This window comes from Apus apus, chromosome 2, assembly GCF_020740795.1.
Source record: "Apus apus isolate bApuApu2 chromosome 2, bApuApu2.pri.cur, whole genome shotgun sequence".
Classification (NCBI taxonomy): Eukaryota; Metazoa; Chordata; class Aves; order Apodiformes; family Apodidae; genus Apus; species Apus apus.
This window is the reverse complement of record NC_067283.1, coordinates 15,303,675-15,326,490: the sequence shown is the minus strand read 5'-3', so window position 1 is coordinate 15,326,490 and position 22,816 is coordinate 15,303,675. Positions and strand designations below refer to the sequence as shown.

At 35.7% G+C, this 22,816-nt stretch overlaps 1 protein-coding gene across 1 annotated transcript in view; it reads right to left on the bottom strand.

Annotated features, from left to right (window-relative positions):
* Nucleotides 1–397: 397 nt before the first annotated feature.
* The window catches only part of KIF5B (kinesin family member 5B), a 35,633-nt gene continuing 13,214 nt past the window's right edge, over nucleotides 398–22,816 (bottom strand). The window contains exons 8-26 of the mRNA XM_051610386.1: nucleotides 22,294–22,418; nucleotides 20,966–21,070; nucleotides 20,398–20,543; nucleotides 18,500–18,648; nucleotides 16,978–17,171; nucleotides 16,211–16,279; nucleotides 14,971–15,177; nucleotides 13,719–13,862; nucleotides 12,902–13,090; nucleotides 11,920–12,037; nucleotides 11,528–11,589; nucleotides 11,327–11,436; nucleotides 11,048–11,149; nucleotides 8,210–8,270; nucleotides 8,032–8,103; nucleotides 7,753–7,857; nucleotides 7,037–7,253; nucleotides 5,124–5,256; nucleotides 398–2,958 (exon numbers count right to left, since the gene is read on the bottom strand). Coding sequence (XP_051466346.1) covers nucleotides 2,952–2,958; nucleotides 5,124–5,256; nucleotides 7,037–7,253; nucleotides 7,753–7,857; nucleotides 8,032–8,103; nucleotides 8,210–8,270; nucleotides 11,048–11,149; nucleotides 11,327–11,436; nucleotides 11,528–11,589; nucleotides 11,920–12,037; nucleotides 12,902–13,090; nucleotides 13,719–13,862; nucleotides 14,971–15,177; nucleotides 16,211–16,279; nucleotides 16,978–17,171; nucleotides 18,500–18,648; nucleotides 20,398–20,543; nucleotides 20,966–21,070; nucleotides 22,294–22,418 — 2,315 coding nt within the window. The 3' untranslated portion in view covers nucleotides 398–2,951. The remainder of the gene's footprint in view (nucleotides 2,959–5,123; nucleotides 5,257–7,036; nucleotides 7,254–7,752; nucleotides 7,858–8,031; nucleotides 8,104–8,209; nucleotides 8,271–11,047; nucleotides 11,150–11,326; nucleotides 11,437–11,527; nucleotides 11,590–11,919; nucleotides 12,038–12,901; nucleotides 13,091–13,718; nucleotides 13,863–14,970; nucleotides 15,178–16,210; nucleotides 16,280–16,977; nucleotides 17,172–18,499; nucleotides 18,649–20,397; nucleotides 20,544–20,965; nucleotides 21,071–22,293; nucleotides 22,419–22,816) is intronic.

Genomic DNA, 22,816 nt, shown 5'->3' with positions numbered 1-22,816 from the left:
CAAGAGAAGCCATTAAAAATGGATATTAAGTTGGCATATTTATGAGCTTCATGAAGTGTATGCCTTTAAGAAAGGTCAAACAAATCCCAGGTGGAAGGGGTTCAAATTCAGATATACTGTAATCAATGTCTGAACATTTCCACAGGCATCAACAGTTGTTTTTTCTTCTCTCTGGGAGTTGTGTTTGTGTTTCTTCTATCATTAACAGTCTTTTGAAGATTAAGACTGAAATATTTGTATTCATGTGGGAAAGCTTACTTGTATTAAACACTAGAATAAGTTGTTAGAGACTTCAAATAATCACAATTTACAGAGATAAAACTGGTCATGAAACCTATCCAATGAAGAACACGATATGGAGACAATTTAACAAAGAGATGTAAAGACCAAATAAATGCACAGTTAAAAGATTTTTCTTCTCTTTATTTAAACACAAATACATTTACAGCATGCAGGTAAGTTAAAACTATATGGCGTCTTCCCCAAACCAATTGTTTTAATACATCTTAAGTGTACTGAAGTTAAAATCATATACCACAGGTAGACTTGTCCTCTCATGTCAAATTTAGTTACACACAGTAGTGAGTCATCATTTAAGTTATGTAAATAATTTAGTTGTTCACCAGAAATAAATATTATGTCACCAAGTTCCTATCCTAAACCACCTTTTAAAAAATATGATCTAGAGGAACATAAAAAATAAGAACCATTCAAAGACTGCAAGTTGAAACAGCAGTGTTGAACATTCCCCCTACAGACTTGAGTATTTTAATTTACAAAAAACAGTAATTGTCCTGGCTGGCTGGCCTATGACAGCCAAACCAGAGAACAAAAAAAGTTGGTTTTTTTTTTTCTTTTTTTACATTTTAAGAGGCAGTTCTTGGTAAACTTCATAAAAGGTTTAAAAAAAAAAGTTTAAATACAAAAGGTGATGTACACTAAGCTACAGGCTAGTTACCACTTAATTTATTATTTTTTTTAAACACAGCAATTTTCAGCACCAAAACCCTTGATAATCACCTACAGGAATGAAACCCCCAATCACAGGCATGAGAAAAAATCCTGCTTCATTTGAATGTACTTTAAAGAAAGAGGGGTTGTTTGGTTTTATGATTGTGTAATAACAAATGAAGGTCTGAAAACCTGTAGTTAACATTGAGAAAGAGAACAGAGTGCTGTTTCCATTATGAGAATTTTCATTCAAAATAATTTGCTGTTCCTTTGTTTTTCTTTCCTCAGTGTGCTGCCTTTAATCATGCTCTAAAACAATGGCAGGTTTGGAGTATTTGGCAGCCTTAATGAACAAAATAGTCTTAAAGGCTGAAAACTCCAAAACAGTGAGATTTTCGACTAATACAACTCAAACTTTAAATATCAAACTATTAAAAATTCGGACTATTGTAGATATAGAAAAAAGTGGTTCAAGGTCTAAAATCTGACTACACTCCATCATAATATAAATATTTTTTCTATTTATAATATAAAAGTTGAAAGTGATTTGCTGTCTGAACAGTCATAAGGTCTCTGTTTCCACAATAACTGATGAATACCCAGCAAAAAAAATTCAAGCCAGCACACAAACTGGTACCAACTGGGTCTGGAAAGCTAACTAGATTCTTTCAGAATTATTAAGTTCCTTCTTTCTCCAAGGCTTGGTAGCTAATTTCTATCCAGAAGGCAGCTGTTCTAAAAAGTATAGTGGCTAGACCCTATGAGTAAGTTAGGAAAATTACACTATAAAATTTCAACACCCAGATTCAGCTCAGTGGGAGTACTGGAGCTCAGAAACAAAAAAACCCATGTTTCATTTTGTTAGCCACTTTACACGACTTTATTGCAAAGAGAAGAAAAATATTCAACAACTCCTACTTTGGACATCTCATACACCTACTTACAAATGGATTACAAATACAATTCAGGATAGCACTTTTACTGAGTCGTTTTAAACATGTCTCTGGGATTTCCAGATACATCAGTTTTAAAAAGTTGTATCCTTTATTAGTGTATCAGAATTCATTGGCCAGTTGCTGACATTTTTACTTTATTGAAAGTTAAAATTTTAGCCAAAAATTCCAGTACTGTATATGCAGTGGAATATCAGGTTACATTTTAGATTGTGCTCATTTCACTAGTATAAAATAGTGAAAGTGAACTGCCACAGATAAAGACAAATGGACAGAGAGGCTCATCAGAATGAAGCAGAATGTTTTCACTCCACGAGACTGTGCTGTGTGTAGCATCAGGAACAGGACAGATGGGATAATCCACTGCCATAGTCTTTTTTGTAAACTTAGGTTTACTCTTATTACTGTACAATATTTAAGTCTAAATTACCCGAGAAACGGGCATTTAATCAGATAACAGTTAAACAGCCTTGTTCACATTGAACTCTAGTTCTGTGGTGCAGTGCCTTATGGCAGTTGTCGTAAGCACACTTCAGGATTCTTACCCTGTACAAATAAATTTAGTTCCAATGCTCCATGTAGCATTCCAAAAGAAAACTATAATGCAGAGTGCCGTTCTAATTCAATGGGACACGTAGTGTTATGTGAAGTGGTAAAAATGAAAGTATACTTAAACACTGTTGCACATTCCCTAAGACATGAAGATGTACACAAATTAAGCTAGAAAATTTGAACTAAGATTTTCTCAACGTACATTCAGCTTGGCACAGTGCAGACTAAATTTAAGACATGAAAGACAAACTGTGTAATGAGCAGAGCTACACTTTAACATATCATTTTTCAAGACGCCAAAATTGCACTCTAGGTTGTTGGGGTTTTTTTTGGAAATCAGATAGCAGAATTTGTAGAAGGGGGAAGAGCTGTACAGGCCAGGTATAATTTATACATTTTCAAAAAATAATCCTACAGTCCCCAAAGGGAGAGATTACTGTCATGGAATGACTCCCTCTACACGATATCCAAACCTTCTCACACTTCATTTACTTCTCAGCAACTGTAAATTAGAAAAAAATAACAGTTAAGTGCTTGTACCTCATAAGCCAAAAGAGCAAAGTTATTTACATTTTATGTAGACTGTAGTTACTATTTACATAGTCTGTAAGAGCTCAATTCTTAGACCACTCCGATAAGTGCTAGTAAAACATCTGCTTTAGAATAAAGAAATTAGGCAATGAAATTAGAAAAAAAAGAGAATTTAGGAATTTAAGAAATGCTGTCAGTTACAAGCACATTTGCAGCATGATAAACTGACCAGTTATCCAGTCTTGGTTGCCATGACAGAGTAAACATTACAAACAAATTATTATAACCTAGCTCCACTTCCTATGACTGCTGCTACTTTTCCAGGCCAGTGAGAAGTGTCTGGATAAAACCTACAAGCTGCTGCAAAGTTCTGACTTTTCTATTTTCGGAAGATGAAATGGGTACAAAGAGATCATTTGTCATTAATCATCCTAAAAAAGTTTGCATGTGTTAAATGGTGGTAACCAAATGTAAACCAGTACATCACGTTGCTACTGTACAAAAAAGTTTTTCTCTAACCAGAGGTTCAGATGGTTAGTATCTGTATTAATGCTCAAAAGAAGTGTAACAGATATTACTACAGAGCAAAATTATACATACTGGCTACCTGAATATTCACAAGCTCAGAACAAATTTATATTAAGTAGCAAAGTAAAGTTCAAAATTTTTTTTTCCTTTAATTCCATAAGGAACAGATTCTTCAAAAAATAACATAGGCAAGTTGGAATAAATGATGACCACTCTTCTGCATTTAACTGCTAACACTTAGCAATTTTCTATTCCTTCATTATTTATCTACGCATAGTCCAAAAGTCCAAGTGCTAAGTCTCCTATCTAAATTCCCCAGTGAAAGCTTCTCCAAAGCAAGATGCAAGTTCAAAGTTTGGTTGTTTATTGCTGATTATATCAACTATAATAAGTATTCTTAAAGTGTAAGACTAAATAGGTTCTCTTCAACTAGAATTCTAGGCAACATCCGAGCATGTGCAAACTCAGGCTAAAGTAGGCATCTAAAATAAATTGGGTCAGTCATACCTTAGTGTCTACACTGGATGGCTGAGCTAGATTGCTTTTGTAGTCAAAGTAGCTATCTGGAAATTAATTTTACCATTTCCACATGACCAAGAAACCATGAATTGCCAGCTCTCTTAGTCATCCAAGGTAAACTCTGCTCGAGGTTAAAGTACAGATGACTTAAATGTCTTATGTACTAAGAGACACTACTGATCAGAACCAGGTACTCTTAAGTACTCAGCCTGATGTTCACTAAAATTGAGAGAAAGCTTTGAAAAGTCAGTCAGCTAAGAGAAAGAAACAAATAGAAACAAGATAAACTGCTCTGGAGTCCTTCAGAAGGGAAGCACCCAGGATACAAGGCCATGGAATCATTTTAGGAGTATTTTCAAACTGAAGAGACAGATAACCTTAACTAGGGAATGTCCAGAAGACATTTGTACAGGCATTAAGAAGTTAAGAAGACAAAGAATGCAGCAAAGCATTATTATTGTTCTGTAAGCAACTTAAGCATATTAAGTACCAGATCGCATGTAATTACTTAGGAGATCAGAGACATTTTCAGACAAGTGCACATATTAATTTCAATTACTTTAACTGTATTCTAGCTAGGCTAATAATTTTACCAGATGAAGACATTACTTTTCCTGTTAAATACTTCTAAATTATTGACACATGAAGCAGTGTGCAAATGTAGTGAGAACAGCAAATAAACAACACAAAAGGATAGGCCCGTTTTTTCACATTATTGCTGGATGTTTTTTGGAGACTACCGTATTTTATAAGATACTAGCAAGCCAAAATAATTTAAACCATTCACTCATTTTCCAAACAGCAGCTATTGGCTGTGTCTAGCACCAATTGACTGTTTTCACATTTTGTTCTACTCCAGCAGAACAACCCCAGAACTACCATTTTACAACAAACACTAGTTCTGTAACAAAAACAGTGGCAGCATTAGTCAGGTGTATGTGTTTACTGCTCCTCTAACTATAATATTCTGAAAAAAAAAGAAGTTAATCTGAATATTTGAGTGATTTTACATCACAGAAAGCACTGTAATAAAACTAATATGAAATGTTTTAATCATGCATTTTAAAAAATCCTGCAAGACAAACTTACACTTTGTCTTGCCGTCCACCACCTCCACGCAGTGCAACTGGCTGGCTGTTTTGAGTGAACGCACCTCCACCACGAATTGCACTTGGATGAGTTGGAGAAGCTGCTGGATGCTGGCCAGGACGGATAGGCTTAGCTACAGGAAAAGAAATATGACTTACAAATACATATATATCACAATTTTACCTTTATTTAAATTTACTAATGCTTTATTTTACAGTATCCAAAATGTAACAATCAAAATTGAATGCACTTTCAATAAAAAAACAAGTTTAGGAAAAGGTATTCTGCAAACCTAACAGATTAGTGCCAACTATAATAAACACTGAAAAGTAGACAAAGTTTTGCTTTTATTTTCCCTATTAGAATTAAAGCTAGCAAAGCTTTTGATAACTATTATCTTCACAAATATTATCTGCCCCACCTAATGTATTTCCCTGTGACAGTAAATAGTTCTTGGCAACCAGAACTCAAATAACACACATAGTTAGACGAAGTTTCATAAGGATTATGTTCCTGTAAGAAATCACTACCCTGCTCTACTTGATTGATAATGCACAGATACTCTGCTCTGCAAGTGGTTCTGGGTACTGATTAATCCACAGATAACATTGTTTCATGAACTTATAAAAATAAAACTTGCTCTGTTACCTAATTCAAAACCAGTAGTTTGACAGGTAATTCACAAGCTCAATATAGTTTGATAAACAAACTATATTTTCAATCAGTTTTTCACTAGCTCTTAACAGGACACACATTACAGTATGACTTTAAAAGTTCTGTAATAGCACACAGAAACAGTTAAACTTTCAGCAGGTAAGTGTGGATAAAACGTATCTACAGGGAGCAATGGCACCAGAGGAACAGATCTCAATTTCTGCCTGACAGGACACTTATCTTCAGTAAGACATGACTAGTTCATCTAGACATTTCTGTACAAGAGGCTTTATACCTGTGGTAAGTTCACTAGATAATTCTGTTTGTCTTTCTCTCAAGTGATCTCCAAGAAGACAGAGACAGGATAGAGCCTGTCTTCAAGCTGACAATTGAAGTGACCAAGAATTTTATTTTTTTCTGCCATAGCTCCTTGCAGACCTCCAGAATATGAGCAAAGTTCAACTGCAATGCTCATTTCAGCTGCATTAGCATTTAAGAGAAGCATATTGATTATTCAAGTCCAGACGCAGGAGAACAGAAAGGCTGGACCACACTGTTACTTCTGCAACAATAATGCAATACACACAACAAAGACCCCACACATCACACACCCTCAGCACTTGACAGCATAATGGCAGTTGGACGACCAAGAGAATAGGAGCAACTTCCCACCACACAGTAAGAAGCACTACTGGCTATGTCAGGTGCCTTGTTTTTCCATTCTCCTCTAGGGAGCGCTATGGAGTACTAGTTTGCAAACAACAGAAAACGTAATAAGGGATCTTAAGATGTTAATTGTGGGTTTCTGTCTGCCCTTCTCCCCCACAATATCAAGAGACAGCAAGATAATTTTGTTGTTAAGTTGATGGCTTAACCTCTCTGCCTGCTTTGGAATACCTATTTAGTCTTAGAAATGGGCATTATATTACAGACTTCAGACTTAGATTTAGTGTATTGTTTTGTTCTAAGAAGTGGAACATGCATTCAGGCTAGAATTCTAGGCTGGTAAGCCTTTCCCAGCTTGTACAAAAACCCAGCTAACAGGAAAGAGACCTATTTAAAAATAAATCAATAATCCAAACAACCATACACCAAAACCACTCTTACAGTCTATTCACCGAAATATAATCCATGGTAGAAAATACACCATGTTCAACACATGCAGTTCCAACTTAGGTTGAAAGATGCACATATGCACAAAGATTAAAAAAAACAGGAGACAGGTGAAGCTATTAGGAGGCAAGGGATGCTTTACTAACCAATTTGTGCAGAATGTCCTCTTCTGGCCATATTCTTGGATCTTACAGCTTCCTTTATACGATCTACTTCTTGCTGATACCGTTTGCGATCACGAGAAGCATTCTCTTTGGCTTCCTTCAGTGCAGACTCCAAAGCTTTAACTCTTTCAGCTGTAGCTCTAAGTCGCTTCTCCAGTTTCGGAAGTTCACAGCGAAGATCTGCATTATCACGTACCAGCTACAAAACAAGAAAAATTATTTTCTTGGTATCTCTCTTCATAGAGAACCAACCACACACCCTCCCACCCCTTAACAGGCAAAACAGTAGGGCGACTGTATTATCTTTGCTCAAGCTTTCAGTTGATCTCATAGTTTATCAGTAAGATTGTAATTTGATTATCAGTTACCGTGGAAGAACATGCTACCCAACACAGGCACTTAAAGTCTACAATCTTCTTCAGAGACAGGCAAGCATCCCCTAGACTGATACACTAACTCTAAACACTAACTAACTGGGATCTTCTTCCATTATACACCCACATGCACTTAAAACAGCTATTAATTTACTTCACAGGGAAACTTCTGCCTATTATATTGTATCAAGAGAGACACTCAAGATATAGAAGTATTTAATTATAAAAGTTATTTTATGACCAATATGCATTCAGTCACTTCTATAATAATGCACCTTAAATAGTTTGTTTTTAATTAAAACTTGAAATTAAGCTTCGTTGTACCTGCTTGTGAACCTTTGTAAGCTGTTCAAGATTATTCTCAAGGAAGGAAATCTTCTGCTTTTGTGCAGCACTGCCTCCTGTATCATCTGAGTCAATCTCAGCACTCTGCAGTAACAAAGACATGGGGAGGGAGAAAGGAGGCTAAGTACAACTATGATCTTGCGTATTAACATCAAACCAGAAAAATTGTATCACATATAGATCAAATCCTAATTAAGTTCTAAACTAAATTTTATGTAGCATTCTCAGAAACACAGTTTCAGCACTGCACCACGTTACCTTCTTCACTCTAGTAGCCAGATCTTGCACAAAAAGCTTCCGAAGATTGTGAAGAGTCTGAAGTTCTTTTGCCTACAGTTAAGGACAAGAAAAAAAAAATAATTCAAAAAATAACTCAGAAGGAAAAAAAAAAAGCACATATTGACATTTGCTTTGGAATATATTCTGAATAACTTACCACAGTCTCTTCCAAACCCTTTAAATCTTGCCTCGCTTGCTCCCGTCTGTCCTGCATAACCCTAAAAGAGAGCAAACTCATCCTGAAACGTCCGATGTACTGTACTATATAGTACAAATTAAAATGTCTTTGAGTTGAAGTCCTAAATTAAGGATGTAACCAACAGATAACCCCATCCTGAGAAATCTCTATGGGATGGGGTGGAAGTGGGGGAATTGCAAGAAAAAAAAAAAGTACTTTTAATACTGATGGAATACAAACAAGTGCATAAATTGTGTGTATCTAGAACAGGTAAAGAGAGACTCTCTGAGATAGGTTCAGGATGAATACTTGGGGAGATCTTATCCTACAAATGTTGTACAGTCTGACCAGCTGAGATGCTAAGTATCATGTGACAGAGTAGAGATTTTTTCTTTGTTTTGTTCTACACTTCACCCCAACACATTTGCCAAAGCTAGCATCATAAACAACAATCTCAGTTTACAGGAAGATAACTTAATGATTATGACTTTACAGAGCCTCTGCTTTCCTACTGAACATGAAAGCTTTTACTGCACTGTTAATGTTCTCTCAGATTTATAAGGCAGTGCATTTACTAAAATGGCAGGATACAGGACAAAAATGTGGGCTTTTCTTTTTATGACTTGAGGACAGAATAGGAAGGTCAGGGACTGCATGGAAATCAAGTGCTCCTAATTAAGTAGCCAAAAAGCACATCTTCCTCTTGAAATTTCTCCTCACGTGGCCAGTTGCACTGCTAGTTCCAGCTAACTGGTTAAATATTAGAAGTAATAAAATATTTTAAAGAATATCTCAGCATCCTATCCATTTTCCAGATTTCACTGGAAAAGTAGTTCCAGGCATCTTATAAAACTCTTGAAGTACAAAAAAAACTTTAAAAAATAAAAAAATAAAACATAATGTGAATTGTTTCTGGCCTATCATTTGCCACATACCTTTATGACATACAATGTAAAATAACTGGATTCAAAATGGCTGGGAGAGGACACAGAATACTAAACTAATTTTTAATGCTTCTTTGAAAGTTTTTTGAATAGAAAGTTTCTAAAACAGCAAGTGCCTTTAAAGGATCAATGATATATATATATATATATATATAGTTAAGCCTGCACACTGAAATAAGCAGCAATTATGTGGTACAAATATAAAATTTTATAAGATAACTTATTGTAACTCATGTAACTTTTGTAATCATATAAATAAATAAGAGTAAGATGGATTAACAAAAAAAGAGTACTGTTAAAGTTTTAGTCAGTTAAACCAACATTACAGTACATCATAGTAAAATAAAAAATATAAAAGCAAGCATTGCTTATTGGTTACCAGTACAGACCAGTCAGGCCCCTCTATTTAAAATTCTATGACAAAAACCTGAAAGCCACTGTGTATTTTTAAAACATAGCCAAAAAGCATGGACTTCTGAAAAAGTTTTAAGTATAATGTATTTCTAGCTTCTGTAAAGATAAGTTCACATACGCCAGAAAGGAATTGCTACTGATAATCTAGAAACAAACATTTACAGATTATGGTCAGGTTTCTAGATGTTGAGAACCGCCTTTCAGTCAGAACAGCTCGACCCCTGGATATTTAGATACAAGCAGAATTAAATTCTAATTACTGAATTAACTTTCTAGTCCCTAAATCACTAATACACTGTATTTACTCAATGAAGTATGCAGCTGATTAACCTCAAGAATAAGCCAGTTATAGAACCACCTAACCAGTTTAGTCACATCAGCACAAAAAACAAACAAACAAACAAAGAGTAAGGGAACACAAGAACCAAAATAAGGGAACTGCCACATGTCTCTTGCAGTTTTAAGAGCATGCAACACTTAACTGCAAATTGAGAAGCATATTAACAAAGAAAAATTTGTGGCCTTCATATATTAACTTTACTTCCAATTTTAAATATTAAGCCAGTGGAAAGGTTTTAAAAAAGTTCATGAAGGCTCTGCAGCCTCTCTTTAAAATAGGCAAATCGTACACTGAGAGCCACCTCATTGTATTAGGTCACTAGTTTCTAAAATGCAGTGTTCCCACTGACCTGGTTTGAGACAGGATGAAGCCAATTTTCTTTTTACTTTTTTTTTTTTTTTTTTTCCCCCTTAGTGAACTCTCTTAAGTAGCATAGCAAGTTTTCCAGCCAGTGGACTGGTAACACTCAGTGTTTACAGATACTGCAGAGAGACCAATGACACTTGGCTCTGCTTGTCAGATTTACTGCTTTGGACACTAAAGGAGCAGATCAGTCACATCTACAACCCTCCCATGGGGAGAAGCAGATTAGACAGACAGCAAAGTTGGTGAACCAAAGTATTCCACCCATGTATCTACGTTAGTCTCGGTATAAATTCAGGGATCATGGAAGTCAACTCCCTTTTCCTTCTTTTCTGTTCATGGCCAGTGTCCAGGGAAGACTCTTGTCTATCTATCACCATTGATTTCTAGGCCCATATGTTCCTGACCCTCATAACTCTCCTCTCAGCCCCCATCTCTGGGGCTTTTCAGAACTGCTCACAGATGAGGAGATGCCATGGGAGTTGCTGGGGGTGGGGGGAAGTGATAGGCATGTTGCACATTCCTGCACATACTTGTATATATTTGTACATCTTTTCTTTCATCATTAGTATTTAACTAAAGCTGTCTGTCTAGTTTAGTTTTCAAACCAGAAAGTCTCTCTCCTTTATTCTCTCTCTCCCTTCCCTACCTAGGTGGGAGGGGATCAAGAGCATTGTTGTAATTGCTTTAATTGCCAAACCTGAGCCAATCCTGTGACATCCACAAATATTTATTTTATGCACCACCATCACTTACGTAAGTTCATGCAGTTTTCTGCTTTTCTCCTGATCAGTTGCTTTCAGCTTCTCATGCTCAACTCTAAGTCGTTCCTGTTCAAGCATCATCTTCTGGTTTTGGCTGAACATAGAAAGTAAACATTAGATCAACGGAATCTGTCAGACAGGTTAATAGCAACACAAATTAGAAAGACACTGCTGGAGGAAACCCTGGCCACTTCCTTTCCACCATACTGTGCCTTTGTATTTACACAGTCCAGAGACACCTGGCACTAATAAAATAATAACCATTTCTTACTCTTGAAGTTCAGTGATAAGTTTCTCCTTTGCATCAACTTCATCTCTAAGGCTGCTGATTTGTTTCTGATGTGTCTCACGATGGCTCTGGATTTGCTGTTCCACAGCTTGCTATTAGAAGAAATGGTACATATTATACGCTTTAAGAAGCTGCCACACTTCCAGATGTTTGTTCAGTTTATAAATAATGAAATTAACTTGCCTTGACTTCATTTGCAGTTTGAACCTTATTTAAGTGCTCTTTCTCCATCTCATGGACTTTTTCTAATAGGGAGAGAAAAAACACACTTCATCCAGGTAACTAAGTGAGCACAAGAAAGACAGAGTTAATTCCCCCTTTGATTGCCAACACCTTAATATTTAAAGGAGTCCCCTCCCATTGCAATGATCAATTATATCAGTAACATCTTTAATTTAATCCTATCCATAGCAGTTCTGTTAAACAGCAAACATGCTTCCCCATTGATTAATACAGTAATTCAGTAGCAAAAAGCCTTTCTATAGCTCTGCCCTTCAAACTAAACAGAACAACCTCCTATTTATCATTTTATGCTCATAACGGTGGTGCGTGGGGTTTAGGGAGGCAATTCCTACCCTGTGCTCGAAGTTGAACTAATTCTTCGCTAAGAGAATCCACAGACTCTTCCAGTTGCCTCTTCTTCTGTTCCACATTCTGAAGATACTCAGTCAATGACTTGATCTTGGCTTCATGCTTGTAGAATGGAAAGATTAATTTATTTTGGAACTAGGTATTACGGAATTACATCTGCATGAACAGTTTATACTTATTTTTAAACAAGTAACCTGATCCCAAAACAAAAATGGTGCCAACTCAACTCTAAGAAGAATACAACTACTCAAGTAAATTTGTAATATAGCCTGTAAGACAATGCCTTATTCTGAATTGGAACAAAACTTACTTTTGTTGGGAAAAGAGATGCTTCAAACATTAAATATTTTAAGGGGCAAGAAAGTCTCACTATATCTAAAAGACTGCACTGAAATATGCATCTCCTGATTTAAAAAAAAAAATACTATCTGTACATAAAACAAAATACAGAAAAATTAAATTGTGTGTGCAGATCACTATTTTGAGAAGTGTCAGAAATCACTTCACTAAACTTTTCTAACAATCACATTAAAATTACTTCTCTCACACTGAAAGTAAACTTGATTTGATCTGCAAGCCTACTGTAGTTTTACTGAGCTCTTGCCACCTCTCCCACTTCCAGCTTGCTGAATTAGTAGGCAGAGCGCTCACTAGCCATTGCTTCAGTAAGACTTGTACATGTAAAGGATCCTGTGATGCAGAACAAGTGCTGCAAAAGCATTATCAGGCTACAGACATATTGTGGAAATTCTGACATCCTGTCACACAATTACTCAGAAGCAGCCAAACTGGGAGAGTATGGAGGATACACCTGAGACTTGCAGCTCTTCAATTACAATGTACTATGTTAGGTGTCAAAAAGAAATTGCAACTTTTTTCTTTTCTTTCTTCTTTTCTTTTCTTTTTCCCAGCAGGTTAATGACTTTGAAAGAACATTTAGGAAGTACACCGTAAAGAAAAACTTACCTGTGAGATACGGAGCTGGCAGGCAGCCAATTCCTTTTCATTTTCTTCCATTTTCTTATTGCTTTCTGCTTGTGTGCCTTCTAACTGTTTGCAGCGTTTTACCATTGTTTTTACTTCTGATTTCATCTTACTAATGTATAGTCTTGCAACTGTGAATTCTTCATCTATCATGCCAGTTCCTTCAGGCTGCTGAAAAGTGCAGAACGACATATTTAGAAAGCTCAGGTAATAAAACAGAATTAAAGATTAGCTGAGGCAACTTAGTGTCCAGCACAGATCCCCCACCTCGACTGATAATCAGAGCATTTAAACACAAAAATGTAACTTTATTAAAAAAGTGTTCTGATTGATTATTTAGAAGTTTGCACAAAGGTAATGAGTCACTTGAAGAGTTCACTGAAGATTTTCTAATGCTGCTTACATTAGTTTCCTACACTGATCTTCTAGACTTGTCTTTTATTTCAGCTCCTCATTCTGTTTTTAATAGAAGTATCATCCTGATTGCCAGTCTAGATCAGCATTACTTTTCCAAAATGATGCAGTTGATTATGACATTTTCATATATAAGTTTAACAGCATGAATCAAAACACTGCTTCAGAAAAGAAAATCACACCTGCTTTTCCATGTCTGTGCATAATCCAATTCTGTTTGGGACCTGATTAAGTCACAGTAATGGATAAACTTACACCCAAACTATTAATATACATGAGGCTTCCTATGGTGGTTATTTTTACCATACTAAGAAAACTGACCCCATCTATCCACAGTGCATGTGTGTAATCCACAGCATTAAAAAGGGCACCGAATAATACTTACCTTGACATCATTATTTCCTACTGCAATTCCTATTTCTGCAAGATCTTTAAGTAAGGAGGCCATCATTTCTGTTGCTCGTTTCTTCTGATGGTTGGTCATTTCTTTAAGTTTCTGAAGCTCTGCATCTATACTGGCTAGAGTAACCTACAGTAGAAAGAAGTTACACTTTAATTAACAGAACACACTCTTGTTTTTAGAACTAGTTTCATACTGTTTACTTAAATACAGCAACATGTGGTTGGCCACTGAAATATCACATTTTATGTCTAAAACAAGAGTGGTATCAACCTATGTGCATACATCATATAGTAAAAATTTTAAAGTCCTAGAGTGACAGTGAAATGTAAAGCACTGGGGACAGAGGCTTCACCTCACAAAATGTAATCTTACAACTCTGCAACAGAATTTATGTCAACATCACTTAACAGCATTCAGTGTTCTATTTAGTCAAATCTTGCCAACTGACATTGAAAGCTGCATTCACTAGAAGATTCAGACCCACTCAATTTTCACCTTCAAAAATGGAGAACAAGTCTTGTACCACTGCAATTCTGTCTGCAATGCCAGCAAACATGCTGATCCTTTCCAGTACCAAGAATTTTAGGATAGCGGGTGGAGTACTAACTGTTTAAAACTGACTGAATCTGCCAAATAATTGGCTACCAGAACTGTCAGTCAATTCAGGAACTACATAGGTATGTGAGAAGGTGTATGGTATTCATCCTGCTGCTTCTGTATGTTCACCAGGGTGATCTTTTGGAATATATCCTCAATGTTCAGGACTACTCCTTCCAGAAGGTAAAAAGTTATATTTTATGTGCCATAAATACTGCATGCAAATAAACATTCATTTCCAGAAAAGCTGCAGCATGCTCACTGCAATTTCAAGATTGGAGGGAGCAGATTTTTTTTTTTTAGCAGAGGATTACTCCAACTGCACCAGAAAGACAAATAAAATTGAGTCAGATCACCAGTATGTAATGAAAGTGTTCATTTCTGACATGCAGGATTTTTCTGAATACTCTTCAGGTAGTAAAATGTCATAGGTACAAAAAAGACAAGAGCTATCAAGGTTAATATTCACTGCATATTTTTCTGAAGTTTACTGGTTTTAGAAAATCATCCTTTGCTAGAACTAAAGAAGTTTTAGACTTAAGCTCCCATTTTCCCTTGTGAGAATCCTTTAAACTACTTCAAGCAAGAAATACAGGTAAGGCAAGAAAAGTTACAATTTCTTATCCCAATTTCATACCGATTTTTGATTGAGCTCATCACTAAGCAGTTCATACTCTTTTGCCTTATCTTCTACTTCCTGAGACTTCTGATCATAATTGACAGCTAACTCTTCAAGGGCTTGTAGCACCTCTTTCACTTCCTCTTTAGAGGCATCATTTTCAGCCTGAAGGCGATTCAGCTCTGCTTGTAGGTTATCCTGGTCCCTTCTGGTCGATGCCAGAAGCTGCAACATTGAGAGAGATATTTTAAATTACAACAACAAATAATAATCTAGAAAATTCCACGTATAAGTTGAATGTTATTCATGCTTTTAGCTACTTGTACCTACATTTATTGTCTAACATCACGCAATAAGGATGCCAAGGACAGGTACAGTGAGAGCACAATGAACAATTATATTTATCATCTATATCCACAGCTCTTTAGCTTTTAAAGCATTGTCAAAATGCAAATGATTACAAAACAGGACATAACGACAACTGGAAACACACGAAATATTGCAAGGTCTCAAAAAAGCCACTGAACACTATTCAAGTGTCTGAAACTGTCAACAGGCTAAGGACCAAGCTTCCAGCATTTTAACACTGTTAACTGCTGAAGAATAACTAGACAACATGAACACTTGCTAAACAGGCAAACTAATTAATTTAAATAAGATTAAACAGTAGCTCCAACTTCCCAAGCCCTTGATCCATTTCCTTCTTGCCATGTATACAAAGATTAGTATTTTTTAATCTTTGTGCTATATAGAATTATTTTTTCTAATATAGTGGCTAAATAAAATTAACAATTACTAACAGGTATTTTCCCCATATAATTAATTATATCACTGGCAACATATGCATAAAAATAATTTGAATATTCTAGCAAATATGGTCTGAAGTAAGACACATACTCCCTTTTTCATTAAAACAGATTTCTTACAGTAAATCAAAGTATCCTCGATTTTGAAAAAGTGATAACTTTGTATAGGGAAAACAACTACTGATGTTTTTGCATAAAGTATTTAAATTCCTTTAATCTTCAGAGATACTTAAGGCTCAAATAAACTGGTTTAATTTTAGTCATTAGCACAATGTAGGTGGGGGGAATGAACAGGCAGAGCATTTAAATAATAAAAGCCCTATTGTACAAAAACCCTAAGTAAGCCCTTTCTCTACTCCCTGCTCATAAACTGTCACCTATTAAGAACATCTCAAATTTCTTTAAAGGAAAGACAAATAAAACCAGAATGAAGATGCAAGAATGAAACTTACCTCTTCCTGATCCAACATTTGTGTTTTCAATTTTTCTACCAGTTGGCTTTGCTGATTAATTTCTTCATCCTGCAGTTGAAGTAAGACTGTTCAGTACACTGACAAATACCACTCCGGAAAAATAATCTCAGAGACAGTAGATGTTAGGCATCTAACTTTTTCACATTCTGAGATAACTATACAACTGAAAGCAATGAAAATAGAAAAATAGTAATTTTTATTTTACTGGTTAATCCATTAGGTTCTTGTCTTCTCTAGGTTCTAACTTCCAAGAAACAACATTTCATTAAAGGATTTTTTCCCCCTCTTAAAATTTAGTACTATTGCTTCAATTGGAAATTATATTAAAATAAAATATGCATAACATGGAAGGAAAAAAATCCTGCCATCTTCAAATTACTCTTTTTACTGCTTTCTCATTATTTTCCTTTTTCTGGTACAGCACTATTCCAAACAATCACCTAGGTAAAGTAGAAATACCATTCAAGATTCTCATGGACTTCTCCTTCCTAACTTCCATTTTTATCTTTTTTTCCATGTACTGATACTTTACTATTCAGGACCTTTTTTAGTAGTTTCAGCAAAGGAGGGAGAGCAACTAGGAAAGGGCACTCACTAGATAAGGCAATTTTATTTTCCCTTAATCAAAGCTTCAGGAATAGAGCAGGCACTTCCAATGAATACTTAAGCAAGCTGTACTAACAAATGAAGACTGGCAGTTCAAGATACATTTGCAAGAGGTCTTACATTAAATAAAAATGTAATACCTTGTCATCCAGTTGTTTGTATAGCTTGGCAATTTCTTCCTCACATTTTCTTCTTTCCGCATCAGTGAAATTGCCAGTTACTCCAATTGTGGTAGCTGGTTTATCATTAATAACAGTAATATCCTTGTCCGCTGCAAAAGCTTCTAAGTTGGCCTTCTCCTTGTCAAACTGTTCATCAACTGGCACAGTCTCCCCTTAAAGAAAAGAACATACTTAGTTTTAGCACAGTCAGTCACGAAGTATTTCCCACAGTTAGCCTTGAGAAGTATTACTTACTCCCTACCAACAGTACTGATCCACAGTTAATAAGCAATCAAGCTCACATGATTGAAATGTAAAAATGTAAAAAAATTATCACTAAAACATCCAAATTACCTTATGCTTTGCTACTTCACCCAGTTACTGCCAGCTCAAGCCTCACATCAAACCGTATCTTCCTGAAATGCACCTAACTTGTCCTGAAGACAAAAAAAATCCTCTCTTTTCCCCTTGGCAGTCTGTTTTGCTTGGTACCCATACTTACTTCAAACATTGCTTTGTTTTAATTTAAAATATTTTTTAGTTACACTTCTATCCTTTTATCTTCTTTAAGGCTTTTCTGATGAGAACACACTACATGTTTATCAAGGCACTTCTCTCAAACTAAACTAAATTCCTTAGCGTCTTATTACAAAACATTTTATACAGTCCTTGGAAGGTATGGGTTCTTTCCAACACTCTTGGCATCTTGTGTCAATATTCTGGAAGAACTATACTTAGCATTCCAGGTGTGGCCTCATACAACCTCTATAGAAGATTTTAAAAATAAATAAAAAAAACAAACCCACACCCTGCTAAATTTATTTGAGTAAGTCTTTTTCTCAGCTTTACATCAGGATGTGGTGCAGTTGTCTACAAGATTGCAGGATCATCTTCTACAGCTGCCAAACTGCAGAATACATCTGCAAGTATCACCTATGTTTCCTCCCTTTCTGACTTTAAGGCTTCATATATAACCTGTGTTTTGCTAGGCCCTTTAATCAATAAGAAGTTAATGATGCAGTAAGAAAGAATGGGCACACATTCTGCACTGTCTGCAATTTTGTTTGGGGTGTGTCTTTTGCCTATTAACATATTTGAGTTTTAAACAAGGACGAGATCTTGTAATATGGCATGAGAACACCAAAGCAGAGGAAATATTTTACTCAGTTTCTGCATTTACAACTAATAGAATTCCTTCTCCCCCCAAATAAATTTTTTACAATGTATGTAACTCCAGCTCTGCCAGTGAGCCAAGTGCTGAAGCACTTCACACCAATATACTTTCAGACACTTTTGCCATTATGTGATTATTAGAAATTGCTCCAGTTGCAATATAGTGAAAAATAGGAAGTTCCAATGTCAAATTAATTTCCTAGCTTTAATATTCTTATTTTTGTCTTCCATAGTGCTCTTAGTTATTTTGTATCCTGCAGACTTAGTCAGTGCCTGTTGTCTTGCCTAAAATTTGCAGAAAAAAAAAAAATATCTAACTGCTTCTCACCATTCCGCCATCTGTTGAGTTCATTTTCCAGCCACTGTATGGTGTTACGCAGAGTCTTGTTTTTCTCTTTTTCCTTCTCATACTTTTTCTTCCACTGTTCTGCAGTGAGCTCCACGTTGACACAGACTGTGTTCTTGATGGTCTTTGCTCTACACAGAAAAAGCAAAAAGGTCTGAACTGTCATTTTAAAAGAAAGAAATTAAAGGCTATTAAATAAAATTGCTACACATCACTAGTCAAAGTGTAAACGTTCCCGCCTCTTCCAAAAGCTTATTCCTACTCCCTCACAACTTGATATTCTTTCAGTTGGATTGATACTACTTGTTAATGGACAGAGCAGCACAATAAACCTTGGGAAGGCTGAAAAATCTCTAGCTGGTTAAGTTTGAAAAGTTCAGCTGCAAACTTTCATCTAAAAAAATTCACATCAAGACAGTAGTGCTTTGAAGAAAGAGTAGCATTCACCACACCTAGCAAACATTTCTCCAATGGAAATCATGATACTTTTACAGTGCAAACCATCTAGCTTACTTAAGAAAGCTCATTTCAACAAAAAAAAAAAATCCAGTTACTAGATGTTCACTAACCAGAAAGGTGTACAAGCTATATAAAGGTCAGATGTGATGGTCTACATTCAGTCAAGCAAATCTCATGCAAATACATTAGCTCTGGAGATGGACCTACAGGCACTAATAATACATCTTCATTAAATGAACATATAGTTCTTACTTTACTGCCATACCTCACTTACCTCAGTAACTTTACTGTATAGTCTCCTACTACCACATACCCTCCCTCTTGGCCCAAGACCAAACCAGGAAAAAGTTTAACAGTAGTTAGAAATCCACCCCATTCCCCTACTATGACTCCTGATGTATCTTTCTGCAAAGTCTTATTGGGACTGATTACTACCAAAAGACACATGACTACCTACTAAGTTACATTATATTTATTTAGCATCCCTAGGAGGCTGAGTTAATATAAGTCAGGACATCAAGAGCATGAGGCAGTCAGACTATAGAGCTACAGCTGGAACACATTTCCCAATAGCTCATTCAAGAACTACTAAGAGGAAAGGAAAAGACCTCCTAGATACTGAAAGGAGACCAAATAACCTCCACTGTTACAGAATGCATTCATTACTCCACACCCACTAAATACTCATATTCTGCCAGATTTTTCAGAAGTCATCTAGTCTACTTTCCATAATAAAAAATTCTCTGAAAAGACCAGTAGAAAACCATCTCGTTGAACTAAAGTGGAAAAGGTATGCTAACAGAGAAGACCAGATGAACTGAAATGCTGACAGCTTTTGTAATGAGCCCCAGTACATGAAGTGATTAAATCCAGTGGTCAGGAACTGGAGTATTATGGTGAAGCATTAATAACAGAGTGGCAAATAAAAGAGACCCAACAAAATACCAAATCTGAAATGGGTACTTATAAATTCAATTACAAATGATACAAAAATTTAGAAGCATTAACTCAAACGTTACTGGAAAGCTAGATACAGGAAACAGACCAGATTATGTAATTCAGCATGCCATCTAAAAAAGGGTGGCAGGGGACAGTGTCTCCTGGCAAATAAAGTATTCGACTTAACAGGGAAGAACTCCCTCCTCCCTCTACTTCAGGAGAAAAATTTTAAAAAGAGAGTATTAATTACCCTCCAAGACTATACATGAAATCACATTTTGAACCAAACTACATGCCCTTCTCCTGGAAAAAAACAGTCTTCATGATCCTCCCAGTTTAAAGCCATGTGTGCACTGAAGAATTACAGAAAGCAAGCAAACATTAACTTGCTTCAGGCATCTCAACAGCGTAACTTACACATTTCTCATTGTGCATTTATTTCTGAGCATAGTAAAAGCAAAATATTAAAGTCCTTTACTCACCTTTGGCCAAAGAGAAGAGTAGATTTAGTTTCTGATTCATTGTATGAAGATGGAGAACAGCAAATAACAATAGTGGTTCTGCAATTACCTCCTAGTGAGTCTTGAAGGATTCTAGTCATTTTGCTATCACGATATGGAACATAAGTCTACCAAGAAAATGGTTAATTAAATTAGTCAGTTTTCTAGACATATTATTTAATTTGTTGAAATAAGAGCTATGCTTTTCTTAGGTGTAACTTCATTTCAAAGACATTCAATTCTACCTTAATTCATAATTCGTTAAGACTGAACACATGGGGTGACAAAGTTAAAATTCTATGTTTGGTAACTTCTAGAGCACAAGAAAACTTTCACTAGGATGCTTAGGTGTCGCAATACTAAATGTAACTTTATTATTGTCAACACCATACAAGAGTTAGGGCAATTTCCAATGCATTGATGCAACTGCATTGGTTTAAGAGACTCCATACCATACGTATCAATGAGATTGGTAAAATTTTTTGCGTATCATGTTCAGAGATGCAAGCCTTTAATGTTAAAGTATAAAAATACAAAAAAGAACACTTACACTGCTTTCAGCCAGGGCAGAGATGACATTTCCAAGAGCAGATAAAGACTTGTTGATGTTCTTGGCTTCATCCAGCACAGCACCTTCTGCTCCAGTTTTGCTAACCTACATAATATTTCAGGACATCATAAATGCATCTTCAAGAAACACCTTCCACATGTAAGACTTCAGTAATTTTTCTCCTTTTAAGTCAATCTTCCTGTCTTTATGAGCTATTCATAAACAAGTTCATTAGAATATGCAAACTCCTGTTCAGTCTCGTTCCCTGATTGACCATCAATTTTTCATTCAGAACTCGGTGTTTGAAGATGTTTCTTTTTTTTTAAACTTCAGTGAGTATTTTCCCTGCATACATGCATAGTTAAAAACTTCTATCAAATAAACAACTTCAGAAGTTGTTCTAAGTTTGTCAAAAAGTTTTAATTCCTTAAAGTAAAAGGAAATACACATTATGAATACTTTTTTCCAGAGGTCATCCTTAAGAAAGAACAAAAAAACCAACAAAACAAACCACACATCACCATCACCACCCCCTCTGGAAAACACAGCAGAGTCTGTATTAGCAAGAATTTGTGAGAACAGCTTTTAGAGGCTGAATCTGACCTACATGAGCGCTCTAGGAACTTCAGTAGATATCAGCAGAAATCTGAAGAAAATCTATCCTGACACCATTCTGTCTACCTTAGCTCTTCTGCCTTACAGGCTGAATTTAACTTACAGTTCTATAACCCTCCCTTTATTATTTTTCTCACCAAGCTGTTATCATGACCACTACTAAGCAATTCTATTTGCCTGTGTTTAAACCAACCCAAGACAAGGAATCAGAAAACCTTGTGTATTTCAAAAAGACTGGGAAAAGTACAAAAGCAAAGTTTGAAAGAAAACAGCGAAAGTAACTAAACTACAGAGAAAGAAGACCCACAACCCAGCCCTTTTTCTGTAACTTTTTTCTCACTTTAATAAGAATTAAATTGGAAGCATTTTATGAGGAAAAAAAGACCATTAATAAGAAACACAGAATAAACACAGCTACTTATCTAGCCTACATGCCTGTACAGGTTTTTAATCTCATAGATACTGGTACTGAACTGTGGCCTATTTCCTCACCCTATTTCTTATTTACAAACCCTCACTGCAGAAATGCAGATCAGCTTAAAGAGGTAGTATCTAATAGCCAACCCAGACTACAATTAAGAAATCACATTTCAAAGCAAAAATTCAAATACTTCAGAGATGACAACTGAAAAATTGGTATGACATTTAAGTAAAACATCTGATGTACAGAATAGCCAGAGTTTGTCAGAGCAGAAAAAGAAACTTAGAATTACCTTTTCACTACCTGCCAAGTCCACAAGATAAAGTTTTCCACTTAGTTTCTGTTCTGTTTGAGTATTCTCTTGTTTTACATTAATAAGAAAAATACTATGACTTCGGGAGCTGTGTTCATTCATATCTATAATCCAAAATATATAAATTGTCAAAAATATTTGTACAACCAAACTAACTTAACAAAACAGTATCTTCCCACAGCAAAATGACAGATCTAAAGCTAATCAAACTATATAGAGTAGTCTCTCAATGACAGTAAAACTAACAGTATCATGTAATTCAGTAACAAAGACCCAGTCTCCCTTTGGCTTCTATTAATACCACGTAAGATTTGCTGGCCTGTCAACTATACATTTCACACATTTAAATTACTGCATTAGAACAGAAAGCACATTTATATTCTGATACCAGAAGGTACTTTTTTGGTAGATTTACAATGTATCACGTTTTATCTTTTTGTGAAAATGTGAACTCACAGTCATAACCTCTCACCCCTGTCTGTTTTAAATACCTACTGTCCCC